A 19,485-nucleotide genomic window follows, 5' to 3' on the forward strand; every position below is an offset into this window, starting at 1 on the left:
CCCAGTACGTGTACATTCTTCAGTGGTGTGTCAGGAGTTATTAGTATTTCCCTCTTTAAGTCACCACATGTAAAGTCTAGGGATTGTTTATCAAAGGAACTTTGAGTTCCCATTCTGATATCACACTGATAATAAATTCCTCAGCACCAGCATACATCTGTGGCCACTGTGAGTTTCATGGAGCTCCTGTTGTTTGGTAAGGAATGAATGGTGTGCAAGTTGGACAAATGAGAGAGGAGTAAAGAGATTATGGCTCTTTCTAGCCTTCAGGAGATTTCAAGTTAGGAGAAGCCAGAGGGGAATTAGAGGCTCAGATAAGAACGGATAAAGATGCCACAGCATTGGAACCTATAGGAAAAAGTCCCCTGTTGCATTTAATAAATATCTGGACAGAGAGTGGGAGAAGTTAGAAGGATATGTAGAGGGGCATCAGAGATTTTAATGGTGAAGGCCTCAAGCCCCAGAGGCCTTCATTTTGATTTTCCTGCCTTGGTGGTTTGGTTGGGCATCAGTTCCCAAAGAAGGCCTGTCAGGCCAGGCTGCTCACTTGTTCTCTGGCTCAGTGTTTCCCAGGTCATATGGGCACTTGAACGGTCAAAGTGAATCCACAGCTGCTAGGGTGTAGGGGTGAATGAGAGAAGGGCACTGGATGCATCTAAGCTGTCTGGGTCAGGGCTTTGCATTACTGACTCCAGTGTGGCTTAGTCACATGCACCCTTAGGGGATTATTTTGAGTATTTCTGAAAAAGGGAGCCTCATTTCATGTCAAGTGAGAATGCAACCACAAGTATGTCCCCAGGGGAGGGACCAGTGGTGAAGCCACCATATTTTTGGGGTGACCACAGGGCAAATAATGTACAGACATCATTTCCTTTGACTAATCTTTTGTAATCCTGGCCCAGATGTGGCTCCTGAAAGTAGTTTAAGTTCTTTGTCTAAGTTGAGATTTTTAATTTAGGACCCAGATGGGGTAGGGAGGTGAACATCCAAAAGGTCTGTTTTACTCAGTGTGTCACTGTCCTGGATTCCTGGCAGGCAGCGGTTTCATTAGAAAAGCAGATTTCATCCTGACTCATCTGCCTCGATGAGACGTGTGATACAACTTCTTAGCACTCGTGCAGCCTGCCCTCTGACTGGACAGAACGGAGGGTGCCCAGTCCATTCTGCAGCAGTGGCAGCTACAGGCGCCTGGCCTGGGCTGTGGAAAACCTTGAGAGACAGTCTGTTATGCGGCCGGAGCTTTGTCCTGGAATTTCCTGGCCTTTGTCTGTCTGGTATAACTTCATGTACTGAGACGCCTGTTTTGAGTTCACTTCCTTCTGGGGGAAGAGTGCAGCTGCCTTCCACTGAGCATTTCTGCTTCCTGCACCAAATAACTTCCCCCTCCCTCCCTCATGTCTGTGGGCGGGATGAGGGGAGCACTCTGGGCAGGTGTGTTTGTACCAGGCCCCCAGGAGACAACATGCTAGTGGAAGTCACTGTTCACAGAGGAGAAGCCATTACCATTGGGCAGAAAAGCTGCGTCTGCCAGCCTGGCCCATACCCCCTAACCCTGGTTTCTTTGTCATACTGCAGCAGAAAAAATCCTACCTGGAGCGGAGTGTGAAGGAAGCTGAGGACAACATCCGGGAGATGCTGATGGCACGAAGGGCACAGTAGGAAACCTCTAGTGAAAGCTTCCTGCCCCCTTCCTGGCAAGGGCAGAGGGGCCCATGTGGGGAAACATCCTCTCTTCTGCCCTGATGGACTTTGTATTTGAGTGATCTGGTAACCCTGTGTTTTCTACTTCACCCTGATCCCCTTTTCGATCCTGGCTCTGCCTGCCACCCCTGCCCGACATTCTTCTCCCCTGGGGTGAGTCACGAACACCCAGGAAAGATGGGGGCCAGGACAGATAGGGGAGCTCTGCCCAAACCTACTAGTTATGCTGGTTAGACCAATAAAAGGCATCTGTTCCCCCCACCCACTCTAAGTCTGCCTTTCTTGAGAACTGAGGGCCAGAGGCTTTCAACCTCGGATCCTCCCTGACCTGTCCCCTCCAGAGCATTGGCTCTGTTCCTTTCACATTGAAGCCTTTCCTGGTTCTTTTTTTTCCTTTCTGTTCCTTTGAGTAAATCCTACTTCTGAGCTTCCATGCAGATCAGGAAGAAGGGAGACCAGGGTATAACTGAATTTAAGTGAACCTTGGTGGCATTCTGCCTAAAGATTCCTTCCCTGTTTCCTCCCACATGTTCCATTCGAAAATGCAGTCAGGCTGTCTTCCGGTGGACAGTACAATCCTAAGGCCTCCTAGAGGCTTAGGGGCAGTGGTGTGCTGGAGCTGGCTTGTACTGGCTCTGGAGAGCCAATTATTAAAAATCAAGTTATGTAAATATGTAATCCTATTTAAAACAAGGGTAATAAATATTCAGACTTGTCCCTTCCTAATTACTAAATCTGGCCATTATCTGTTTTTGAGGTTAACAGTCTATCGCATCTGGATGATGGAAATTGGTGCATTCCTGCGCTTTTCTTCCCAACTCCACATCAAGTTGGTAGCTTGAAATCAGCTATTGTGGGATCAATCAGGTGATGGACAAAATATGGTTTTGTTTTAAAGACAACTGGTAGTTAAATATTTATGAGCAGCTCACTCCCACTGCTTCAGAGTGCAGGTGGGCAGGCCGAGATCTGTCAGCTGTAGCCTCTCAGGGCCAGCTGACGGATATTGACTTGCTGTTATGGCGGCTCAGCGCCACCCTGTGGCCAAAGCTGAGATGGGTGTGTGGGTGTGTGTATGTAGAGGGAGGCGTGTGACAGCAGAAAAGAAGGCCTATGGAGCAGCCCATAGTTACCGAGAGGTCCTTTTCCTAGGCTCTAGGTACAAGCACATAACAGTTTGGTGAGCTTATCTCTTGAGCAGGACCAGGGAGAAAATGCTAGCCTGGTGAGAACCTGCCTTCCTAATAGCACCTACCCACAGTGGAATAAAAAGGCAAATAGACCCCTCCTGGGGTACAAACCCAGGACTTGTATCCTGTCTGGAATAATTCAGATGGTTGAGGTTTAGACCAATTTATTGAAACATACAGGGTGTTAGCAGAGAAATCATTCAGTGTGATTACATCATGTCACTACCTTGAATGTATAATTTTAAAATTATAAATATATATTTTATAACTAAGCCTTTGGCCAAAAAAATAAAAGTCATTTAGCACATTTGTGAAAGGCCAATAAGAAATGCATTTTGAACATTAAAAAGATAAAGTCACTGAATTAAACAGCAGTGCAACCCCTGCTAATAATCTAGAATCCCACTGTGTTGAAGGTAGAAATGTCTGTGCAGAGCTAGTCATTCATTTATTTCAGCAATCAGAAGAGATGGGGCAGGCACACCTGTTGAAGGCGGTGGCAGAGCTGGCAGGACTGGAGGGCTGGTCAGGTCAAGTGAGCATGTCCCAGAGACAGCAGCAACAGAGTGCAGTCCAGCAGGCTGTGAGGCAGGTGGATGGGCCCAGGTCATCCCGTCTTTGGTCTTCCACCACATACACTGGAGGGGAAGTAGAGAGAGGGTGAGACTGAACTGGCACAAGCCCTACAGAGCCAGTGCTGACCAGACCAGATGACTGGAGGAAGGGTGGCTTAGTTCCTCAGCTACTTTGTCTCCTCTTCATAAAGACTTTTATCCCCGTAGGGACAGGTACTAGGGAACCAACAAAGTGGCCTCACAGCAAGGCAGCCAGAGCAATAAGAAGTGTCCATTACTGTCCAGCCAGGGTTGGCTAACCCTGCTCGGTTTATAAACCAGGCAGCACTATGTCCTGTGCCTAAGATATGGCTACGCCATTTCCCCAAAAAATCACCTAAAAAGGAACTGCAGGCCTTAAAAGAATAACCCAGAATCCTCATCTCTCAAACCTGGGCAGTGCTATCAGAATGTCCCCCAGCCTCTTAACTTTCACACAGAGCAGGAGGAGGCAGGGGTAAAGACCTGGTCAAGTGTGAGGGATTTTCTCGGAATGGGGTTGGAAATCTGAGCCCTGTCAGGGCTCAGTGCTCTATTAAGAAATTTGCATGCTAAACAAACTCACAGGTCTTGAAGGACCCCAACCACCCTTTACCAGTCCGCAGACTTGTAGCCGAAATCACACTCTCTTCCTGTAAGCACATACTTAAGATGGCTGATGGTCAGCCTTGGCCTCAGAGGATCTGTGGCCACTTGTAGGAAAATCTCAAAACCGCAGCCACTGCGAAACTCATTTATAAGCAGTGAGGATTTTAAACTTTTTCAAAGTTAATGAATCTTACAAATTAAGTTGGTCCTTCGGCAGTCTTCTTTCAGTTCTATTTTTGTTTATCTATTTTTATGCCTCCTCTCTTGGCCAGTCCTCTCTTTGGAGCCTGGCATAGTAGCTACAATACTCCAGGTCAGTAGTGAGTTTTTTTTGTTTTGTTTTTTTTAATGGTTGTTTATTTTGAGAGAGAGGGAGAGAGAATCCCAAGCTGGTAGCACAGAGCTGGATGCGGGGCTCAAACTCCCAAACCATGAGATCGTGACCTGAACTGAAATCAAGAGTCAGATGCGTAACTGAGCCACCCAGGAGCCCCAGTACTGAGCTTTTCCAAGCTGTCCCATTGAGGCGGTGCCATCCACAGGCCTCTCTTTCTCCTGTGGCACAACTTTCAGGTCAGCTGCTTTCATCTGACCTGGCTCAGCAACACAAGCAACACTGTTCTAAGGTCTGGCAGACAACACCCAGCCCCGGGGAAAGCCTAGTGAAAGAGAAGACAGCGAATTTATAAGGTGCATTACCTGATTTAGTCTTAACAGTAGTGCCTGACTATAGATAATACCATCATTCCTATTTCACCGGTAAGAAACACAAGGCTTAGAAAAGTCTCTTGTTCAAGCACACATTATCACCTGAGGCAGGGACAGGGTCTGAACCCAGGCCTCTGGCAAGCCAGGATAAGCACAGGACTGAATGGGCTCGAGGACGGTCTTCACACCAGTCAGAGCCCACCCCACCCATGAAAGGCCTGGGCAGTCCGGACCTGGGGGTCACCTCGGCAGGAAAGTCCTAGGCAACGGCTTTCACCTGCTGTCTGCCTAGATGACCTGACCCAAGTCCCCGGCCTCCCCTGATCCCGCAGTGGGCAGCTTCCGACAGGGAAACAACACAACTAGGTGCAGACACCCTGGAATAATTCCTTACCATTTATTGTCCCTGCTGGAGGGCTGGCTCTGCTGCCTGGGGACAGAAGGACCCTCTCCCCTGCCAGTTTTACAACCAGTCTGCTTAATGCAGTCCTGAGACCCAGCCCAGTTGCCATGTGAGAGGTCCTGCAGCCTCTCTTAAACTACCATTTGTTGAGATCACAATTGTGCTGGGACCTGTGCCAAGGGCCTTCTGTACACAGTACCACTCAGTGTTCACAAACCTGTGATACAGGTATCGGGACACCTGTCTTCCTCACTGCTTTTCCTTGGCCCTGTGCCTACTCCTGTTTTACCAGAGAGCTTCATCAGGGAAATAAATGTCCCGGACTTGCTTCCTCTAACACCTTTCTCCTTCAGTTTGTCCTTGCCAAGCCTCCTTTCATATGACAAGCTCCAAAACCTGGGGCAATACTCACAGTGTTTATAGAGGGAAGAAATCAATCTGGCTACAGGACAGAACACTTCAAACCAAAGGGCTGTGTCAACCTCAGGTGGGGCAGTTGGTGCTGGTGCATACGTTAGAATCCCTGTCAGTTATTCCCTGGATTACCAAGTCTTCCAAAGCCCTTTTGACCTTCTCTTTGCCGTTAGCTGATGACAGAACCTCTGACCCCAAACTATTGGAAAAGTAGGGGGAGGAAGAGGGTGTGGAGAGTAGGTCTGGAGGTTGAAGTGGCCCAGGAGAAAGCCCTTAAGGCCTCACAGTTCCTCCCGGCACCCCTCCCCCATGTGGTCCAGGAATGGCATACAACTTTATCTTCCTAGATGCCCTACCTACATGGCAGGTGTGAGGTCCTGCATGTCCAGAGGCTGCCTGCTGCACTGAGCAGCATGGCCCAGTCAGCCCCAGGACCACCCCACCCCACCCAGGGGGCCTTACTGCTCTTCCGCTACTCTGCCCCTCAGTGGATCCATCTGCCCGGGAGCTCCTACACTGCCCTGGATGACTGGCCAGCTAGTATGCAGCCCACTCTGCCCAACTCCCTAGGTACTTGAAGCCAGGGGACTTGTGTGCACTGAAGCATCACTGACAGTGCTGGTCACCAGGCAGGAGCTGTGTCAAAGATGATTCCAATACAGGTGTTCATACCCCCCTGGCAACTGGCCTCTCCTGGCAAGCAGGGTATAAAAAGGGGGCAGCACCATGGTTACACAAGATGTTAAACATTAGAGGAAGCTGGAGGAACAGTACAGAGAAACTGTACCGTCTCTGCAACTCCTGGACCAACTGGAACATTGCCCTTCCAGGCAGTTCAGCAGTCTGCTCAGGTTCGGAGGCAGGTTCTGGTGCCTGTAGGTGCCGCTCAGATTGAGCTGCTGCTTACAGATCATATGCCTGCCCTGGGGCCAGCCTGGGGCCAGGGGCTGGGCTCTACCTTTTTCTGATGGATGCAGGCAGGGCCTTATGGACTGGCTTATATTCACCTCAGCTAAAAGGCCAACTCTCCCCACTTGCATTTGGTATCTCCCTGCCAATGCCACCAAACTCCTACCTCTGCCCTAGCCCTAGGGGTTCCCCTCACCAGCTTCTCTTACTCCCCGATAGCCCTTTGGCAATGACCCTCAATGAGGAGCAGCTACTCAGAGCTTTGCCACCTGAATCCAAGTGCAGAAGTGCTGTGTGCTTGATGGTAGTGAAGGGGGTTGGTGGAATGTGCAGGGAGGGGTGTACATGCACACAGGTGTGACCCCAAGACCCAGAATACATCAGAAAGGCCTAGGTTAGTCTTGGGTGCAGGGTGTCTTTGGAAGGAGCTGAGTAGCTTCTAGGAAAGTCTCCCACCAACCTTTCTTGACTCGGTGCCGAAAGCAGTTGAAGACAGATGGAAGACACCTGGAAGCATGCCTGCAGCCCCCCATGTCCAACAACTTGCCCACCAAGCCCTGGGGTCTTTTCCAGAGTCACCAGACTCGCCAACCAGCAGTCCCAAGTTTGGGACTACTGTATTGTACAAGCCTCGTGGGGCCATTCACGTGCTACTCAGAAACCTACTTCTGGGCAGCAGTGGGCATGTGGAGGGCCAGGCAGAAGGGCCAGGGCAGAGAAGACCTGCAAGAAATTTGAGCAGAGGCCTTCTCAGCTAAAGGCTCCCAATTCCTCAATCACCCCTGTCCTGGAATCTGAAACCTTCACTTGGCACAGCCCAGACATTTTAAATGATTAATCAAGCGCTTTGAATTGGTGATACAGTCTTATTAGGCCCTCCCTTTTTGTGTGTGCATCTGTAAACAGTCCCAACCTGGGAGAGCTCATAAGGAGAAGCAAACAAAAAGACTGGGGTGTCCCAGAGAGTTCTCATGTCTGGGCCTTTTAACACTCCAGCAACTAGGAGGCTGCCCCCTGGCCTCACAGTCCACATCACTGATGGACATCCAGGACTGCTCCTCAACCACTGAGACTACGATGGCCACTGGAGCTCCCAGGAAGTGCCCTCAGCAGAGATGGTGGCTTTGCCAGAGGCAGGAAGCCTGTAGTCTTTGCTCAGCTGCCCTTGCCCAATCTTGAGAATCTAGACCAACAGAAGGCAGCCAGTCTCCCAGGAGGTATCAGACGATGCCAGAAGAGCCCTCCTACTGCTCACACCAAAATCTTTAAGCAATTTAGCAATGAGCAAAAGTCTCAAGATAGCCATAGGGATGGATCCTGTTCCTTGTAAGCGGCAGAGAGGAAAGTACACAATTTGCTGAGGACTCATTTCACCTTTCCTTGGATGTGCATGTGCAGCAAGATTATTTATTACTTGGCACACAGGGATGCACGGGTGAGAAAAGATGTCTCAAAGGCACTACCACTGTGCCACCTGCTCTCAGAGCCCAGGTATGTATGCTGAGGGGAATGGTGATGGGTGAAGGGTGATTAGAAATGGTGAAGGCAAATGAGGGGGTACAGTTTTCATTGGCGTGTCAAAGTTAAAAGCAGGAAAGGCTGGGAAAATGCCTACTTTCGTCTTCCTCCACAGGCAGGATGTGGGTCTGGTACGGCCAGACCTGGCTTAGGCTCTGCAATAGCAGCTGTCTTTGCTGGGCTAAGCTCATGATGTCCCCAGGCCTCTCGGCCCACTCTGCTCCTCACGCCACCTCCTCCTCCTCCTGCGCCTCTAGTTCTGGCAGCCCTGTGAAATTAGGTCTTCCAGGATACCCACGCCAGGTGCTTTGGTATGGGAGACAACTGCAACCAGTTCACCCACCCACCCATGTAGCTACTGACTGCCATCCAAGTGCCCATGAGGCCCATCATCCATCATTCTTTAGGCATCGAGTGCCAGGTGTGTATGTGGATTGGTACAACAAGGTGAGAGAGCCTGCTGACCTCCATGAAGGCGGGTGTTTGGAGATCTCAGAAGTGCACTTGCCACCATCCTGTGAAGGAAGCAGTTGCTAGACAAAACCAAGATGGAACCTTCTGAGTGACAAGGGTCTAAGGAGCCCCAGTCCTCCAAGCCCCCAACCTTCCCTGTGGCTCAGTCACCAGGCCAGCATGCTAGCCCTGTCCACCTCCCTATCAGTTGCATAAACCACAGACTTGATAAAAAATTTTTTTCCCATAAACCACAAAAACAAGCACCTTTGGACACATTGTGCCCGTCTGACAAGTAGGACTGCAGTGCCACCACCTCCTGTGGCCTTATCCTTGGGCTGGACCTGCTGGGGCCACTGACCCTTAGGGATCAGGTTGGCCAGTTATTTTGTGGCAAAAGAGTGCTGAGCTCAAAGAAGGGAAGTAACTTGACTGAGGTCACAGAATGAATGAAAGGCAGGTCATGGCCTCTCCCCCGGCCTTCCTGCCTCCTTTGTGTATCAGTTAGGCTCACTTCAAATCAGATAGGAAGCCTGGCTCCAAGTGACCTGAAATGTGGCTGTGTATGGAGGGGTGAAAGGCCTTTCTTTGGGCCCTGCTCTCCCTCAAAAATCCACAGTCTGTGTTGGGAGAGCAAGATCTAGTCCTTGCCCTGTTCCAGAGTGTGTCCCCAAGATAGTCGAGTCCACTACTTCAGAACGACATGGTCAGCAGTTGACTGACTAGGAGGCAGAGTGAATTTCAGGGACCTTCTTCACACTTGAGTTCGCAGTCCCCAGGCAGGCAGGCAGCAAGTGGGTGTGCTGGCGCAGAGGGAGGTGCTTCCAGGGGGTGGGCAAGGAGAGATGACTATTCTCTAAGGACAGTGGCTGTGTACATGGGTTCCAGAGGGGCAATGACCAAGTTCCAATCCTGAAGCTGCTGCTGACTGGTTGTGTTCTCTGCGTCCCGATGGGGGAGGGGGCAGTAGTATCTAAGAGTCTAGGTTTTCTGACAAAAACATAAGCAAATAAAGGGCTTGGCCCAGGGCCTGGCATCAAGCTAAAGAGGGAAGAGGACTTACGTAGGAGCCACGATAAGATGACGTCCTATGGAAGAAATCACCGGAAATCTAGGTTTTCTTATTCTGGGTCTCTGTGCAAGCAGGGGCTCCTCCAACCAATCCACATTCACATTGGGATATGTGTGTGTGTGTGTGTGTGTGTGTGTGTGTGTGTGTGTGTCCCCAAGTCATCACAGGAAGACAAAAGCAGGGACACTGGCAGTCACTGCAAAGCACAGCTGCTCAAAGAAAAGGGGAAATGGCCAGAGAAGAGGCAAGGGGCTGTGTATATGCCCGGGGGCTAGGGAGGCAGAACACTAACACCTCAGCTGTTAAGACCCCTCAGAGACCAGAGAGGGTGCAATATTTGGAAACATTTCATTAGTACATTTGAGCATTTGCCTGTTAGATAGGAGGAGTCTGTGGCTGTCATTCAGACAATGGAGACACAAAGGTCCACAGAAGAACAGGATATGAAACAATATGAAATGATGGTCAAGGAGGAAAGGATGTACACATTTAAAAGACTAGGAGTTGGGAAGCCTGAGCTTTTTTTTTTTCTGAAGACAGCCAAGAAACTGGGGAGGGGACTGAAGGTCTCTAATGGGATGGGAAGGAGTAAACAGGATGACAACACAAGCAACAGCCGATTCCTTGGCACCCCACTCTTCCACTAAAAGTCTGTACCAGGAGAACCATGGGCATGAACAGGGGAAGAGGTCTACAAAGATCAAGTTGTGAATGATGATGGCTGACCTGCCCAAGCCCTTCAATGTTCTGGTTGTCTTTTCCTAGCCATTCCTATCCACTATTATGTAGACCACACCTCATTTACTGCCAGACTTCAGAAGACACTACTATAATCAATCATAACCCAGGGCTTTAACTCTGGAATAATCACCACACAGCTAATGAAGGACGAGGCTGCCTTATGTCATTAAAGGTTATATAGCACCTAAGAGCAAGCAATATCCTTAAAAAATTTTTTTTAAGTTTATTTTCAGAGAGAGAATCCCAAGCAGGCTCCAAGCTGTGAGCACAAGAGTTGGATGTGGGGCTCCATCTATCAAACTGTGTGAGATCATGACCTCAAGTGAAATCAAGAGTCACACACTTAGCTACCCAAGCCACCCCATGCAATCTCATTTAAATACTCACCAGGCCCTGTAACGATCTAAAGATTTAATGCAATTGTAATAAAAAAAAAAAAAAATCCCACCACACCTTTTTATTTATTTTTTTTTTAATTTTTTTTTTCAGCGTTTATTTATTTATTTATTTATTTATTTATTTATTTATTTATTTTTTTATTTATTTTTGGGACAGAGAGAGGCAGAGCATGAACGGGGGAGGGGCAGAGAGAGAGGGAGACACAGAATCGGAAACAGGCTCCAGGCTCCGAGCCATCAGCCCAGAGCCTGACGCGGGGCTCGAACTCACGGACCGCGAGATCGTGACCTGGCTGAAGTCGGACGCTTAACCGACTGCGCCACCCAGGCGCCCCATCACCACACCTAATACTCACCAGGCCCTGTAACGATCTAAAGATTTAATGCAATTGTAATAAAAAAAAAAAAAATCCCACCACACCTTTTTATTTATTTATTTTTTTAAATTTTTTTTTTTCAGCGTTTTTTTATTTATTTTTGGGACAGAGAGAGGCAGAGCATGAACGGGGGAGGGGCAGAGAGAGAGGGAGACACAGAATCGGAAACAGGCTCCAGGCTCCGAGCCATCAGCCCAGAGCCTGACGCGGGGCTCGAACTCACGGACCGCGAGATCGTGACCTGGCTGAAGTCGGACGCTTAACCGACTGCGCCACCCAGGCGCCCCATCACCACACCTTTTTAAAACTGATTCTAAAATTTGTAGAAAGGCCAAAGAACTAGAATAACTAAAACAATTTTGACAAAGTTGGAGGAGTTAGACTATCTTAAGGTTGAATATCAAGCTACAGTAGTCAAGACAGGGTATTGGCAAAGGGAATGACACAAAGATCAAGGGAACAGGAGAGAGGACAGTAACAGACCCACATAAACATGGCCAGTCAATTTATGACAAATATGCAAAAGCAATTCAATGGAGAAAGGACAGTCTTTTCAAACAAATGATGAAAAAGCTAGCATGAAAAACATTTTAAACCTCACATTTTATATAAGAATCCAAAATGGATCACAGATCTAAATGTAAAACATAAAACCAAACACTAGAAGAAAACAGAAGACAATCTTCATGACCAGAGATAGGGAGACTTCTCAGACCTGATGCCAAAAGCATGCTCTACAAAAGAAGAAAAAATGAAAAATTGGATTTCATCAAAATTAAAGCCTTTTTCTCTGTGGAAGACACTTGAAGGGATGAAAAGACGAGCCACAGACTAGGAAAAAAATACTTGCAAATACAATCCCACAGAAGACTTGTATTTACTTCATCTAAAGACTCTTGAAAAACACTCCACAGTAATAAAACCTCCATTTAGAAGTGGCCAAAGGACTCCCAATACTTCACCAAAGAGGATAGAAGGAGGGCATTTAAGTACATGAAAGCATCATTAGCCTTTTAACAAATGCAAATTAAAGCCACAATGAAATACCACTGTACACCTATGAGAGTGGCTTAAAAAAAAAAAAAAACACCATCAAGTACTGGCTAGGATACAGAGCAACTCGAACTGTCAGTTATTGCTGATGGAAATGCAAAATGATACAGCCACTCTGAAAAATAGTAGCAGTTTAAAGTTAAACATACACTTAATCATATGATCCAGAAATTCCATTTGTAGGTATTTACCTTAGAGAAATGAAATCTTATGTTCATACAAAAACCTGTACATAAATTTGCAATTACCAAAAAGTGGAAATAACCCAAATGTCCATCAAGAGGTGAATAAAATGGTATCTCTATACAATGGAATGCTATCCTTAAATCAAGTACCCACCAGAACTTAACAAATATACTAGCAGTTACACACTGATGATTTTATTTGCAAGGCAGTATCGCAGAGGGACATTGCAGGGCAAAACCCACCCAAACTAAATCTCCCTTTGCCAAATATACTGGAAAACCTGGAAAGACCAAAGGCTTTCAAATCTATTCCTCAGGTCCTTGGGATCCCATAAAAAGGCAGGAAGTGCCTCCTCGCCTCAATAGCAATTGAACAGATTCTATTTTCCATACTAGAATTGCTTGTAACGTTTCTTTTGAAAAGATCTGTATTAGATTCCTCAAACTTGGGAGGCAATGAAAAAAAAAAAAAAGATCTGTGTTAGAAAAGAAGGGCCTCTCTGAAGCATGGATGTCATATGCTTGGTTATCTATGTGTTGGACCCTCTGACAAACACCCCAATTTGCTTGAGGAGCAAGGTTTCCTCTGTCAGTAGCCTGACCTGCTTACATGGTGCCTGGCATTTCTAGAACTTGATGTCTTACTGCATGAAATTTTACTGCTTCCAGTGTGGCTGGGGTTCCAAGCCTTCATGCTGGTTCTTTGTACCTCTGGACTCCTCTTTTTCAGACTTACACAAATATCCACCTTCCTCCATACCCAAGGAACCCTGTTCACTGGTCCTAGCAGTCCTGTCTTTCCCTGTTGGTGTCCTTCAAAGAATAGGAACTAGAGAGAAACCCACCCCACCCCTCAGTGACAATAGTATGACTAAGTCCAAGTGGGTTTTTGGTTGTTTTTTTTTGGAGAGAGAACATGCCAGTGGGGGGAAATGGGCAGAGGTGGAGGGGGGAGAGAGAGAGAGAGAGAGAGAGAGAGAATAAGAATCTCAAGCAGGCTCCACGTTCAGCACAGACCCTGGCAAGGGGCTCAGTCGCACATCTCTGGGATCATGACTTGAGCCAAATTCAAGAGCTGGACGCTCAACTGACTGAGCCACCACAGGTGCCCTGGACATCCGTGAATTCTTACCTTACCGGACCTTCCAGTGACATTTGATGGTAACTCATCAATTCCCTTCTCTTAATACACATTCTTCTCTACTTCAAGGACACCCCATTCTCCTGGTTTTCCATATCTGACTCCTTTGTAGGTTTCAACACCTATAGGTCCAAGCTAGTTTTCCTTAAAGCTCAGTCCTCCACTGCCACCTCTTTTCCCTACCCACCTTGATCTCATTCACGCCCACAGCTCCTATTACCACCAACATGCCAGTGCTTTCCATGGCGCTATATCCAGCCCAACCTCTCCTCTAAGGTCCAGGGGTATGCAGCTGCTTACCTGACATCTCCACTGGAATGTCTCATTGACCTCTTGACACCTCCATCTAACCCAACATGTTCAGAGCCCAATGTGGTTTTCTTCCTCCCAATTAGAGTGCCTTTCTTTTGTTCCCAACATCCACAAACCCTAGGCATCCAGTTCCTCAGAAGCTTAGGAGTCATCCCTGTGCCTTTCTCCTTCAATCCCCATATCCAATCCATCACCACCTCCTCTTGATTTTACTTCCAAATGTCTCAGATGCATTCATATGAACCTATGCCCTGTCCAAATCATTCTATATATGGAAGCCAAAGGGATCTCTTCAAAATGCCAGTTTGGTCATGTCATCCCTTTAACACCCTTCAGTGGCTTCCCACCTCTCACAGAACAAAAACTAAAATGTTTAACTGGGATTAGGAGCCCCTTGTCTTGCTCTTGCCTGTTTCTCATCTGTCCCCAACATCCCACTGTTTTCTGCCATGCTGATTTCCTCTTCTGATTTCTCAAAATGAGTCATGTTCTCTCCTGCCACTGGGCCTCTGCACCTGCTCTTTGTACAACCATTTTGCCTATTAACACCTATTTGTCTTTCAGATCTCTCCCAAACTATTCAAGAAGCACTCCCCCCCCCCTTTTATGTTTTCATGGCAGTATGTATCTTCTCTTTGTAGGAAAGAAGAATATTAAGTATTACCTGGGGGATTATTTAATGTCTGGTTCCTTTCCTAGAATGGAAAGAAGCTCCGTGATGGCAGGGGAGGGGGTCTCTTCTGTGTGGTCAATTACCTAACACAATGGAAATGGTCAGCATTTAGTGAATGAATGAATGTTGCTCCTTGTAGACTGGTGGTGGTTCCCCAGGAGTATGCATGGTGTGTATTGAAGAACTCCTCCTCCCACAGTTTAAAGTGTCCCAAACAGGGTGGGGGGTGTCTGGCTGGCTCAGTTGGTAGAGCATGTGACTAATGACCTTGAGGTTGAGTTTGAGCCGCAAGTTGGGCATAGAGATTACTTAAGAAAAAAATAAAATTTAAAAATAAAAATAAAGTGGGTTGCGGGAGGAGGGAGGGGCTAAATGGGTAAGGAGCATTAAGGAATCTACTCCTGAAATCATTGTTGCACTTTATGCTAACTTGGATGTAAATTAAAAACTTAAACAAATTAAAATTAAAAAAAAGAAAAGAAAGTGCCCCAAGGCAATGCTGTGATAAAACTGGGTTAGAATCTTCTCATCTATGACCCTACTGGAGTGTAGAAATTATTTTCACCAGAAATGTAATATTTTCTTAAAAAGAATCCATCCATAATCCAAAAAATCCATTAAAACTAATGTACCTCAGAAAAAATCCAATTTTAAAAGCCAACATAAGGCTATGCAAAAGCTATGTGATGAAAATTGTACGATTTTACTGGAGGACATAAAAACAACTAAAGGGAGAGATACCATGTTTATGATAGGAAGTTAGTACTATAAATATGTCAACTCTTCTCCCAATTATTCTGTAAGTTACATACTCTTCCAATTAAAGCCAAACATGTTACTTTTCTATAGAAATTGACACATTCATCCTAGAATCCAGATTAAAGAGTAAAAGGCCACGAATAGCCAAGCAAATTCTGAAGAGGAAAAAGGGGTGTATGTACATATGTGCTAAGGGTAGGAAAGATGCTTATTGGACCAAACCATTCTGATTCTAGCTTGTTCGTATAGGGAAACTTAGTATATGACCAATCTTATTTCAGATCAGTGGGGAAAGGATGACCTGATGATGTTGGAACTAAAAGAAAAAAAACAGAACTCTAACCAACACCATGATCAAAACTAAAATTAAGTCAACTAAAGACTATGTGAAAAAAAATTAGAAGGTAATATGCTTGTCTTTGTGATCTTGGAATAGAAAACGATATTTCAAAGACCCAACACAAAGCATAAGGGAAAGACTGATAAACATGACATTTAAAAACTTTCATACTAGAGGGGCACCTGGGTGGCTCAGTCAGTTGAGCATCCGACTTTTTCTTGCAGTCTGTGAGTTCTAGCCCTGCGTTGGACTCTGTGCTGACAGCTCGGAGCCTGGAGCCTGTTTCAGATTCTGTCTCTCTCTCTCTTTCTGCCCCTCCCCCCACTCATACTCTGTCTCTCTCTCTCTCTCAAAACTAAGCAAACATTAAAATTTCTCTTAAACTTTCATACTAGAAAAGTAAAAAAGACTAAGGTAGATAGGGAGAAGATATTGGCAAGCCTGTCAAAGTGACAAATATTAGTGTGTGGAATATTTAGAGATTCCCTATAAACCAATAAGACAAACCAATAGAAAAAAAAATCACAGGATCTGTAAATCATCAAAATTTTTTATTTTTATGTTACTGTCACTAGTAATCAGGTAAGGTAAAATAGTAAAATACTGAATAAAATACCTAGGAATAAACCTAAGCAAGGTAGTGAAAGACCTATACTCTGAAAACTAATAAACACTGATGAAAGAAACTGAAGACAACACAAAGAGATAGTCCATGTTCATGCAATAGAAAAATTACTTTTGTTAAAATGTCCATGCTATCCAGGGGTGCCTGGCTGGCTCAGTCAAGTGGGGTGTGCAACTCCTGATCTCAGGGTTGTAGGTTTGGGCTCCATGTTGGGTATAGAGATTACTTTAAAAAATCTTTTTAAAAAAGCCTTTATCATCCAAAGCAATGTACAGATCCAATGCTGTCCCTATATAAATACCAGCAACATTTTTCACATAACTACAATAATACTAAAATTTGTATGGAACCACAGAGATCTCAAATAGAGCAGCCTGGAGAAAGAGCTGGACATAAAATCCTAGATTTCAAGATCTACTACACAAAGCTATATAGTAAAATAAATGATATAGTACTGACACAAAAACAGACACAGAGATCAATGGAACAGAATAGAGAGCTCAGATATAAACCCACACATATATGGTCAATTAATTTACAACAAAGGAGGCAAGAATATACAATGAAAAAAAGACATTCTCCTCAGCGAATGGTGCTGAGAAAACTGGACAGCAACATGCAGAAGAATGAAACTGACGAATCCTTACACCATAAACAAAAATGAACTCAAAACAGATTAAAGACCTCAGTGTGAGACATGAAATCATAAAACTACAGGAAAACACAGGCAGTAATCTCTTTGACAGTGGCCTTAGCAACATTTTTTTTGGTATGCCTCCTGAGGCAAGGGAAGAAACAAAAGCAAAATTAAAGTACTGGGACCACACCAAAAAAATCACCTTTTGCACAGTGAAGGAAACCATCAACAAACCATTCTATTTTCCATACCAGAGTTGCATGTAAAGTTTATTTTGAAAAGATTTGTATTAGAAAAGAAGGGCCTCCCTGAAGCATGGATATCATATGCTTGGTTACCTATGTGTCGGGCCCTCTGACAGACACCCCAGGCAAGGATGTGGAGAAAGAGGACTTATTTTGCGCTGCTGGTGGGAATACAAACTGGGTGCAGCCACTCTGTAAAATAGTATGGAGCTTCCTGAAAAAATTAAAAATAGAACTACGCTACGACCCAGCAATTTGCACTACTAGGTATTTATCCAAGGGATACAGGTATACTGTTTTGAAGGGACACATGCACCCCAATGTTTATAGCAGCACTATCAGCAATAGCCCAAGTATGGAAGGAGCCCAAATGTCCATCAATGGATAAATGGATAATGAAGATGTGGTATATATATATACAGTGGAGTTATTACTCAGCAACCAAAAAGAATGAAATCTTGCCATTTGCAACTACATGGATGGAACTGGAGGGTATTATGCTAAGCAAAATTAGAGAAAGACAAATATATGACTTCACTCATATGAGGACTTTAAGAGACAAAACAGATGAACACAAGGGAAGGGAAGCAAAAATAATATAAAAACAGGGGGGACAAAATATAAGAGACTCTTAAATATGGAGAGGAAACAAGAGGGTTACTGGAGGGGTTGTGGGAGAGGGGATGGGCTAAATGGGTAAGGGGCATTAAGGAATCTACTCCTGAAATCATTGTTGCACTATATGCTAATAAAAAAATAAATTAAAAAAAAATGGGCAGAGGACCTGAATAGACATTTTCCTAAAGACATACAGACACATGAAAAAATGCTCAACATCACTAATCATCAGAAAAATGAAAATCAAACCCACAATGACAAAGCACCTTACACCTGTAAGAATAGCTAGAATCAAAAAAGGCAAAAAATGACAAATGCTGGTGAGGAGGTGGAAAGAATGGAATCCTTGTGCCTTGCTGGTAGAAGGTAAATTGATGCGGCCACTGTGAAAAACCGTATGGAGGTTCCTCAAAAAGACTTAAAAAAGGGGCGCCTGGGTAACTCAATTAAGCATACGATTCTGGATTTAGGCTCAGATCATGGTATCACAGTTTCATGGGTTCGAGATCTGCGTCAGGCTCTGCACTGACAGCGCAAAGCTGGGCTGCTTGGGATTCTCTCTGCCCCTACCCTGCTCACATTCTGTCTCTCTAAAAATGGATAAACTTAAAAGCAATTTCTTTAAAAAAGAATTATATTATGATCCAGTTACCACTGGGTATTTACCCAAAGAAACCAAAAACTAATTTGAAGAGATAACATGCACCCCTATGTGTATTGCAACATAATTTATAATAGCCAAGATGGAAGCAGTCCCAACTGTCCATCAATAGATGAGTGGATAAAGAAGATATGGGATGGATATTTTATATATATATCCCTATATACATACATATATATTTGTGTGTGTGTGTGTGTGTGTGTGTATACATTTAGCCACAAAAAAAAAAAAGGATGAGGGGCGCCTGGGTGGCTCAGTTGGTTGGGCGTCCGACTTCGGCTGAGGTCACGATGAGTTCGAGCCCCGCGTCGGGCTCTGGGCTGATGGCTCAGAGCCTGGAGCCTGTTCACATTCTGTGTCTCCCTCTCTCTGCCCCTTCCCCGTTCATGCTCTGTCTCTCTCTGTCTCAAAAATAAATAAAACGTTTAAAAAAAAATTAAAAAAAAAAAAAAAAAAAAAGGATGAGATCTAGTCATTTGCAACAACATGGATGGACCTAGAGGGTACTCTGCTAAGTGAAATAAGTCAGATGGAGATAGATGATACCATATGACTTCACTTATATGTGGAGTCTAAAACACAAAACATAAATTAAGAACAAATCCATAAATACAGGGGAACAAACTGCTGCCAGAGTGAGTGAGGAAATGAGGGATGGGCAAATGGGTGAAGGGTTGTGGGAGATACAGGCTTCTAATTATGAAATAAGTTACGGGATGAAAGGCACAGCAGAGAGAATATGGTCAATGGCATTGTAACACTGTTGTATGGGGACAGTTGGTAGCTACACTTGTGGTGAGCAAAACATAATGTATATACTTCTAAAATCACCACTGTACACCTGAGACTGTGTTTTAACTATATTTCAGTTTTTAAAAAGCTATATGGTATTAGCATATAAATTAGACACAGAGATTAGTGGGGCAGAATAGAGAACCTAGAAAAACCCACGCTTATATGGTCAATTAATTTATGACAAAGGAGGCAAGAATACACAATGGAGAAAAGACATTCTCTTTGATAAATGGTGCTGGGAACATTGGACAGCTACATGCAGAAGAATGAAACCGATCACTTTCTTACACCATACACAAGAATAAACTCAAAATGGATTAAAAACCTAAAGCCATAAACTACAAGAAAACACAGG

At 45.2% G+C, this 19,485-nt stretch overlaps 2 protein-coding genes across 2 annotated transcripts in view; one reads left to right on the plus strand and one right to left on the minus strand.

Annotated features, from left to right (window-relative positions):
• Nucleotides 1-2,427, plus strand: part of PFDN1 (prefoldin subunit 1) — a 70,179-nt gene extending 67,752 nt beyond the window's left edge. The window contains exon 4 of the mRNA XM_058734834.1: nucleotides 1,576-2,427. Within this exon, the coding sequence (XP_058590817.1) occupies nucleotides 1,576-1,659 (84 nt within the window). The 3' untranslated portion in view covers nucleotides 1,660-2,427. The remainder of the gene's footprint in view (nucleotides 1-1,575) is intronic.
• Nucleotides 2,428-3,038: 611 nt separating this feature from the next.
• CYSTM1 (cysteine rich transmembrane module containing 1) overlaps nucleotides 3,039-19,485 on the minus strand; it is a 78,271-nt gene continuing 61,824 nt past the window's right edge. The window contains exon 3 of the mRNA XM_058734783.1: nucleotides 3,039-3,529. Within this exon, the coding sequence (XP_058590766.1) occupies nucleotides 3,423-3,529 (107 nt within the window). The 3' untranslated portion in view covers nucleotides 3,039-3,422. The remainder of the gene's footprint in view (nucleotides 3,530-19,485) is intronic.

Source organism: Neofelis nebulosa, chromosome 1, assembly GCF_028018385.1.
Source record: "Neofelis nebulosa isolate mNeoNeb1 chromosome 1, mNeoNeb1.pri, whole genome shotgun sequence".
Lineage (NCBI taxonomy): Eukaryota > Metazoa > Chordata > Mammalia > Carnivora > Felidae > Neofelis > Neofelis nebulosa.